Source organism: Sinocyclocheilus rhinocerous, unplaced genomic scaffold (genome assembly GCF_001515625.1).
Source record: "Sinocyclocheilus rhinocerous isolate Xijiao unplaced genomic scaffold, SAMN03320098_v1.1 scaffold36, whole genome shotgun sequence".
NCBI classification, from domain to species: domain Eukaryota; kingdom Metazoa; phylum Chordata; class Actinopteri; order Cypriniformes; family Cyprinidae; genus Sinocyclocheilus; species Sinocyclocheilus rhinocerous.
The window spans coordinates 2,536,695-2,545,453 of record NW_015664459.1 but is presented as its reverse complement, the minus strand read 5'-3'; the positions used below and the strand labels follow the sequence as shown (position 1 = coordinate 2,545,453).

The window sequence follows — 8,759 nt, the reverse complement described above, 5'->3', positions numbered from 1 at the left end:
ACAAAACACAAAATAAAGTCCAGGCCTGGTCCTCTCTCGTCCAACACTGTCGTCCCTCCTCCTTTTATCCTCCGTGAGACTCGAGACCGGTGAGTGGTGCAGGTGTCGTGCATTAGCATTTACTCCACCGGCCTCGCTCCGTTCCCACGGCTCCCGGCCCCGCCCCCTCGTCACAATAGCCCTTACTTCACTGTACCCAAGAAAGGCGGTGGTTTACGGCCAATCCTGGACCTGCGCGTTCTGAACTGGGCCCTCCATAGGCTCCCGTTCAGGATATTGATTCAGAAACGCATTTTTCAATGCATCCGTCCACACGATTGGTTTGCAGCAATTGACCTGAGGGACGCGTACTTTCATGTCTAGATCCTCCCTCGACACAGGCCGTTTCTCCGCTTCGGCGCGTTCTGAACTGGGCCCTCCATAGGCTCCCGTTCAGGATATTGATTCAGAAACGCATTTTTCAATGCATCCGTCCACACGATTGGTTTGCAGCAATCGACCTGAGGGACGCGTACTTTCATGTCTAGCTCCTCCCTCGACACAGGCCGTTTCTCCGCTTCGCGTTCGAGGGGCGAGCATATCAGTACAAGGTCCTCCACTTCGGGCTGTCCCTGTCGCCTCGCGTCTTCACCAAAGTCGTGGAGGCAGCCCTCGTTCCGTTGAGGGAAAGAGGCATTCGCACTGGCTCATACTGGCTCAGTCTCGAGCGCAGTTGTGTGAACACAGGGACGTGGTACAGTCACCTCAGCAGGGGGGCTTCGGGTCAACTGGGAAAAGATCAAACTCTCCCCCGTGCAGAGGATCTCTTTTCTCGGTATGGAGTTGGATTCGGTCAATCTAACAGGACGCCTCTCAGTAGAACTTGCCCAGTCGATGCTGAACCGCCTGGAGTCATTTCAGCGCAGGAGGGCGGTCCCACTAAAACAGTTTCAGAGGCTCCTGGGGCATATGGCATCCGCTGCCATGGTCACGTCGCTCGGATTGCCTCATATGAGACCGCTTCAGCGTTGGCTCCACGACCAAGTCCCGAGATGGGCATGGCAACGCGGCACTCACCGGGTCTCAGTCACCCCGTCCTGCAGCCAGACTTTCAGCCCGTGGTCGGACCTTGCCTTTTTTCAGGCGGGAGTTCCCCTAGTGCAAGTGTCCAGGCATGTTGTTGTCTCAACAGATGTCTCTGCATCAGGTGTACATCAACCACCAAGGCAGTCTACGCTCCTGTCGCATGTCACAACTCGCCCGCCATCTCCTCTGGGGCATATGGCATCCGCTGCCATGGTCACGTCGCTCGGATTGCCTCATATGAGACCGCTTCAGCGTTGGCTCCACGACCAAGTCCCGAGATGGGCATGGCAACGCGGCACTCACCGGGTCTCAGTCACCCCGTCCTGCAGCCAGACTTTCAGCCCGTGGTCGGACCTTGCCTTTTTTCAGGCGGGAGTTCCCCTAGTGCAAGTGTCCAGGCATGTTGTTGTCTCAACAGATGCCTCTGCCATAGGGGCGGTCTACGCTCCCGTCGCATGTCGCAACTCGCCCGCCATCTCCTCCTTTGGAGTCAGAAGCATCTGAGGTCGCTTCGCGCCGTTCACATCCTAGGCGGGCTCAATCAAGCAGCCGACGAGCTCTCACGTTGGCCCGCCCTTCCGGGAGAATGGCGATTCCACCCCGAGACAGTCCAGCTGATTTGGAAACGCTTTGGGGATGCTCAGGTAGACCTGTTTGCCTCTCTGGACACGTCCCACTGCCAGCTGTTCTACTTCGTTGTCCGAGGGGACCCTTGGCACGGATGCGCTGGCACACAGCTGGCCTCAGGGTCTACGCAAGTATGCGTTTCCCCCAGTGAGCCTTCTCGCACAGACACTGTGCAAGGTCAGGGAGGACGAGGAGCAAGTCCTCTTAGTAGCGCCATACTGGCCCAATCGGACTTGGTTCCCAGAACTGATGCTCCTCACGACAGCCCCTCCTTGGCGTATTCCTCTGAGGAAGGATCTCCTTTCTCAGAGAGGGGGCACTCTCTGGCACCCGCACCCAGACCTGTGGAATCTCCACGTGTGGTCTCTGGATGGGATGCAGAGGTTCTAGGTGGTCTACCTCCAGCGGTAGTAAACACCATCGCTTGAAGGAGGAGCCCTTCGAACCCCTGCAGTCAGTAGAGCTTAAGTTTCTGTCGCTAAAGACAGTGCTCCTCACTGCACTGGCTTCGGTCATGAGGGTGGGGGACCTGCAGGCATGTTCGGTCGACGATACGTGCCTGAAATTCGGACCGACCGACTCTCACGTTGTCCTAAGACCCCGGCCCGGATATGTGCCTAAAGTTACCACCACGCCTTTCAGGGATCAGGTGGTGGACTTGCAAGCACTGCCCCAGGAGGAGGCAGACTCAGCCATTGCTCTGCTCTGTCTCGTTCGCGCTTTGCGCATTTACATGGACCGTACGCAGAGCTTCAGGACCTCAGACCAGCTCTTTGTCTGCTTTGGAGAACAGCAGAAGGGAAAGGCTGTCTCCAAACAAAGGCTTGCCCACTGGAAAGTGGAAGCTATAGTCTTAGCATACCAGGCCTGACATTTACCGTGCCCCCTCGGAGTGAGAGCACACTCTACGAGAGGCGTGGCATGTTCTTGGGCATTGGTGCGGGGCACCTCGTATGTGCCCAAAGTTCCCACCACGCCTTTCAGGGATCAGGTGGTGGACTTGCAAGCACTGCCCCAGGAGGAGGCAGACTCAGCCATTGCTCTGCTCTGTCTCGTTCGCGCTTTGCGCATTTACATGGACCGTACGCAGAGCTTCAGGACCTCAGACCAGCTCTTTGTCTGCTTTGGAGAACAGCAGAAGGGAAAGGCTGTCTCCAAACAAAGGCTTGCCCACTGGAAAGTGGAAGCTATAGTCTTAGCATACCAGGCCTGACATTTACCGTGCCCCCTCGGAGTGAGAGCACACTCTACGAGAGGCGTGGCATGTTCTTGGGCATTGGTGCGGGGCACCTCGATAGCAGACATATGTAGAGCTGCCGGCTGGGCGACACCTAACACATTTGTGAGATTCTGTAGTCTCCGTGTAGAGCCTGTGTCCTCTCGTGTACTTGCCTCAGATGGTCAGTAACACCGGACCCGCTCGGTGTCGATCATGCTTGCCGCGCCATTCCCCTCTACGGACCGGATATGTGCGCTTAAGTGCTTCTCAGTTCAGTTTCCCTTTTGGTGAACCCTGTTGAAGTTCCTCCCGCACCCTCGGTGGTCAGGCGTGGCGGAGCACCAGACGCCAGGCTCAGCACTCGTGGGAGTGAGAGCACACTCTACGAGAGGAGTGGCATCTTCTTGGGCATTGGCGCGGGGCGCCTCGATAGCAGACATCTGTAGAGCTGCCGGCTGGGCGACGCCTAACACGTTTGCAAGATTCTATAATCTCCGTGTAGAGCCTGTGTCCTCTCGTGTACTTGCCTCAGATGGTCAGTAACACCGGACCCGCTCGGTGTCGATCATGCTTGCCGCGCCATTCCCCTCTACGGACCGGATATGTGCGCTTAAGTGCTTCTCAGTTCAGTTTCCCTTTTGGTGAACCCTGTTGAAGTTCCTCCCTCACCCTCGGCGGTCAGGCGTGGCGGAGCCAGGTCCAGCACTCGGGTGAATGCCCAAGGTCAACCCTTTTGCTGGACTAGGTGCCCGTGTGTAGTGATTCCCTCATGGTGAGCCCATGTCTTTCCCTGGCAGAGATTTCCCTGCTGTCTCTGCTGCGTATTGATCTCGCTTTGAAATCACAATAAATTACATTTTAAAATATATTCAAATAGAAAATAGTTATTTGAAATAGCCTAGTAAAAATATTTCAAAATTTTACTGTTTTGCTGTACTTTGGATCAAATAAATGCAGGCTTGGTGAACAGAAGAGACTTCTTTAAAAAACATTAACAATCATACTGTTCAAAAACTTTTGACTGGTAGTGTATAGGCAACTTACATTTTTCTCTAATCTCTAGCTTTTAATTGGCTTAGAAATCTATAACTGCTGGACAATAACCAATAATAATGATTTGTTTATATACTACAAACACTTTTTTTATCACATAATAAGGCAGAATAGTTTCTATAGCCTACTGTAATAAATGCTGTCAATTAGCACTGCATTGTTCATATACTTTATTTATTACCTGCTGGAGATGACTTGAAAAACACAAATAAACCATATATTGTCGCAATCGTATGTTTAATGTCTTCATGTTTCCAAACGTTTCTGTTTTTCTGTGAAAACAACTGTTTTTATACAGCGATAGCTTGATGCTTTTGTCCATATTAGGAATTTCCTCGTACAACTTTCTGCGCTAGAGCGCCCTCCGGCTTCAAGTATGAATGAAACACACACTGCATGGAGTGTTTTGCACTCCGCGATGTTCATCTTGCCTTATTCTGGGTACTAATAAAACATCAGATCATACACAGACTATCCTGTCTCTTTGAATTTAAATCTATATTTATTCACACCGACTTTTGAAAACCTCTATGCGAACTCACTTGCCCGAAAAAGTGCGGGGGATGAATTTACGTGATATTAAAAGTGTGTGTGGGGGGGGGGCACATCCCCTGCATCCCCCGCGTAATCTACGCCACTGCCCTGTCCTATCTTCCACCCCAACTGGTGTGGGGGGACTTGCTGGCTTTTGCAGGGCACTGGAGGGGGTCAGCAAAGGTGGCGTTTTCATAGGGATCCCAATTCATCAGTCACTGCTGACGTAATGTCGAATGTGACTGACTGAAAGGGAACGTCTAGGTTACGTATGTAACCCTCGTTCCCTGAAGGAGGGAAGGGAGACGTTACATCCTGTCACCACAGTTGCTGTACCACCACTGTATGGCTGAGGCACACCATCTCGGCTCCTCAGCGAAAAACTGAATGTGCGACTGCATGTGCTCTCCTTATATACCCGCGCTGCGGGGAGGGGTGCGCGATGCAAATCTCGCACCGCAAACATTCATTGGCTTGTTTTGTTAACATTCTAAGGTGATTGGGCTCTCTGGCGAGATCCCAATTCGTCAGTCACTGCTGACATAACGTCTCCGTTCCCTCCTTCAGGGAACGTGGGTTACATACGTAACCGAGACGTTTTGTATCTAGTGCAGAGACACATTGTTAAGCTGGCTGACTTAAAAAATCTAATCAAACATTTCCTCAAGTTTTATGTCACTCACCTGACCCCAGGATCCAGTAATCCACTGGTGGCATGGATGGACATTGCAAGTCTGGATGTTGCTGGGCTTTAGGTTATCATCACATTTCCCAGTTTCAGGGCAGGTGACCAGCCTCTGCTGCTCCCCACCTCCACACAGCTCTGAACACTGTGGGCATATATGATGTTAGAATCAGACACATAGAGATGAAGAGAGTAGCGTGAAGATCAAGAAACAGGCACAAAGAGCTGAGGAGAGAAAAGTGAAGCTTCTGAATGCTAAATCTCTTTACCTGCCCCCAAGAAGATGTGTACCACTCTAAACAGTTGTGGATGTTACAAGGAATTCGGACAGGAGGTCTGGGGGAGATGGCCTGGCAATGAAATGGCCGCAGCAACCTTTGATCTCGTGTGTCATAACACTGAATCTCTCTGACCTTCACTCCTACACCACAATTCTCCGAGCACTGCCAAAAGAGATATCAGAAGTGGCAACTCCCATTGTGTTTTCATTCATTGGAAATGAATTGAATTAATGTTTGGCTGCATGCATGCAGACTTACTTTACTCCACTCTCCAATTTTCCATGCAGAGCAGGGACGAAGGTAGCAGCGGCGTGCTGGCACTGGCCTAGTAGCTAAGTCACAGTCTGATCCATCACCAGTGCTGCAGGACACTGACCTCCAGATGGCACCAAGCCCGCAACTTGTTGAGCACTATAAAATCATTTGCAGGATAAAAAACTGTTCACATTGAAAAATGCATGCAAACCCTGCTTAAAGAAATTTATTCAAGTAGGACATGTTCCTGGATAAACATTCTCATTAACTATTCAAATTTTAGAGTTAGGTTACAAGTTAGAGGTTGTGGGCTCCAACAACATTCTTATAAACTTAACATTTCCCATTTTCGATATTCAGGTTATAAAACCTTTTGTATGTGTGCACACTCATACACAGTCAGATTTAAGGAGGGATAGTGGTGCCATGCGTTCCCTCATATCCATTTTTGTTGCTAGAATAACATGAAACAAATTTCATTACCTGAAAGTTAAATGTTTCTGTTGAAATCTAATGCTGTGGTGTCAGCATAATTCAAGGACTTTTATCTTTGTGGCTGACTGCTGTTTCTCAGCCCATGCTGATTTCGTATCTAGAGAATGTGAGGAATGCATAATTAACTACTCACAGCACTCCAGTTGCCTTTTTTCCAGTGTGCAGGAGAGGCTGATGGGGAAAGAGAAGGCATGACCAGCCCAGTGGGCATCGGAGGGCTAGAAGAATGCACTGAATGCTCACTGCTAGTGCCCTGAGATGGCAGCTCAGTAGGAGTAGACAGAGAGGGATTAAGCCCAGCAGGTCTCAGCATTCGGGCAATAATAATCTCATTGTTGTCAATCTCTGTCCAGCGAGGTAAGGGGACCGGAGTTCCCCAAGGCTCTATTTTAGGCCCATTAGTTTTGGGTGGTGCAATGGCTCTGGAATACCAACTTTGAGTCTCTGTAGCAATTGTAGTGTCCGGAATATCACTTGGAGTGAAGAGTGGGGGCTCAAAATCACTTTCCATTTCTGTAGGAGGTAGAGCTGTTGTTCCAGCTGCTGAGGTCATGCTACTGTAATGTTTGGCTGGGACAGAGGAAGTTGGAGAAGGAACATACTCTTGAGAAAGGCTATCTGAGGTCGTAGTGAACTCTCTTACAGTGAATTCACTCTCCTTAGTGTTAAATGATGGTTCCGTCAGAACTTTAAATTTTGCAAAGTCATCACTGGAAGCACTGCTGAGAAGCTCCAATGGTTGAGAAGTTGCACTCAGTGAGACTGTTGGTGAGGCCGTACGCCATTGTAAAGAAGTAGTAGGAATATGAACATGTCTGTTCTCATAAGTTTCAAACTTAAACGCATAATCTAAAGGAGGTTCATTATTTTGAGTGCCATGGTGTGGTTCACTTTCACCTCCAGGAACATCTTCGCCAAACTCCTCTTCATTCTCATCTTCAGTTATTGCCATTATGGTTTTATCTTTTTGATTGCCTTTGTAATTGTCATGGTTATTTGAGTTTGAATTTGTATGTGGTTCAGGAGTCAAAAAGATGTTTGGCTCAGTTTCATATGATAATGTCTGCTTGTCCTGAGTGGAGACATCTGCAGTTGATGGATGTTTCCTTGTAATAGTGAAGTCACTATCATTGTCCTTCCATTTGCTAAATAACCTGGTAACTGCAGAGGATGGTTCAGTTGTTGTAATGACAGGCAGGAAGTAATCCTCAGCAAATAGCTCATCATTATTTTCATCTAGTACGTCTTTCTTTTGAGGTTCATGACCTTCAGTACCCTTGATTGTAATGCTGTCAGAGCGCATGGTGGTACTGTGTTGGTCCGTAGTGGTGGATGGTGATGAGGTAGTCATAGGGACATCTGTCCCTGTCAGAGTAATGTCTCCATATTTTATTCCTGAGTTATCAAACATATCATTTTCATCTTTATCAAAGTCATACGACAGATCCTCATGGAATCTTATAAAATTGTAGTCGTAATAAAAATCATCAACTTGAAGATTTTTCCCAATAGAATTGTCAGAGGACTTTTCAACATGACTATAATGTGAGAAATCATCTTCTATAATGTCATTGAGGTCAGCATTGCCCCTGGGCTGATTTTTAGTAGTACTAAAGTGGGGTATAACTTTTATCTCATTGAAAACTTCTTTGCTAGATGCTCCACTTCCTGACCAGTCATTGCCAAAGGTGTCCGAATTTATGGGGCAGTCCTGAAGATAGCATGGCATAGTTGAATTAGGCTTGGCTTTCGGATCACAGTCCATACCAGTATTCCAGCTGCAGGTCACGTCACGTATCTGGAAACCAGCTGCACAGCTCACTGAACACTGTGGAAGAAGCAGTGCGTAAGAGCTGTCAAAGTCAGAAAATTGTCTCACAATGATTTAAAAATAAAATGAGACTGTTTTGTATAACAATGAGTCATCAAAACAGTTTTACATATTGTTGTCCAATAAAGCAAAATCTGAAGTTTGTTTTATGAGAAAGCAAGGAATAATCATCAAGTATGTTTAGTGTTTGTAGTATTGACAGAATTAATGTAAAGATGAATGTTTTCTCTGTTCAAATAATGTACTGTAGTGGTACAATAGCATGTATGTTGAAAAAATACTTTGGATAAATTAAAACATTTGTAATTTGATCTTTTTCCCCCCACTCAAATTATATGTATGGTTTCATTAAAACCTTGATTTTGATTTAATATTAATCTAAAATATTTATTTTCTGACAGAAAAAAACTAAATAAAGCTGATTTAATATAAAGACCATACAATAATCAATACTGTAATCAATACAGTTCCATATTTCAATGTTACATAAAGTTTATATTTTCTGAAATATATACATGCATGTGTGTGTATTTATATATACATAATAAATATACACAGCACACATACATATTGTCACACCCCTGGACTGTTTGAGTATGTGTGTGTTTTACTCCCCATGTGCTCTGTGACCTAGTTTTCTCCCTTGTTGATTGTGTTCATTCGGTTCAGGTGTGTCTCGTCATCTACCCTCGTTTAGTCTTGTATTTATAGTGT

At 47.5% G+C, this 8,759-nt stretch overlaps 1 protein-coding gene across 1 annotated transcript in view; it reads right to left on the bottom strand.

The window, feature by feature from the left end:
* Window positions 1-8,759, bottom strand: part of LOC107730163 (A disintegrin and metalloproteinase with thrombospondin motifs 7-like) — a 90,664-nt gene that overhangs the window by 23,766 nt on the left and 58,139 nt on the right. The window contains exons 19-22 of the mRNA XM_016540915.1: window positions 6,348-8,042; window positions 5,723-5,875; window positions 5,453-5,626; window positions 5,182-5,328 (exon numbers count right to left, since the gene is read on the bottom strand). Coding sequence (XP_016396401.1) covers window positions 5,182-5,328; window positions 5,453-5,626; window positions 5,723-5,875; window positions 6,348-8,042 — 2,169 coding nt within the window. The remainder of the gene's footprint in view (window positions 1-5,181; window positions 5,329-5,452; window positions 5,627-5,722; window positions 5,876-6,347; window positions 8,043-8,759) is intronic.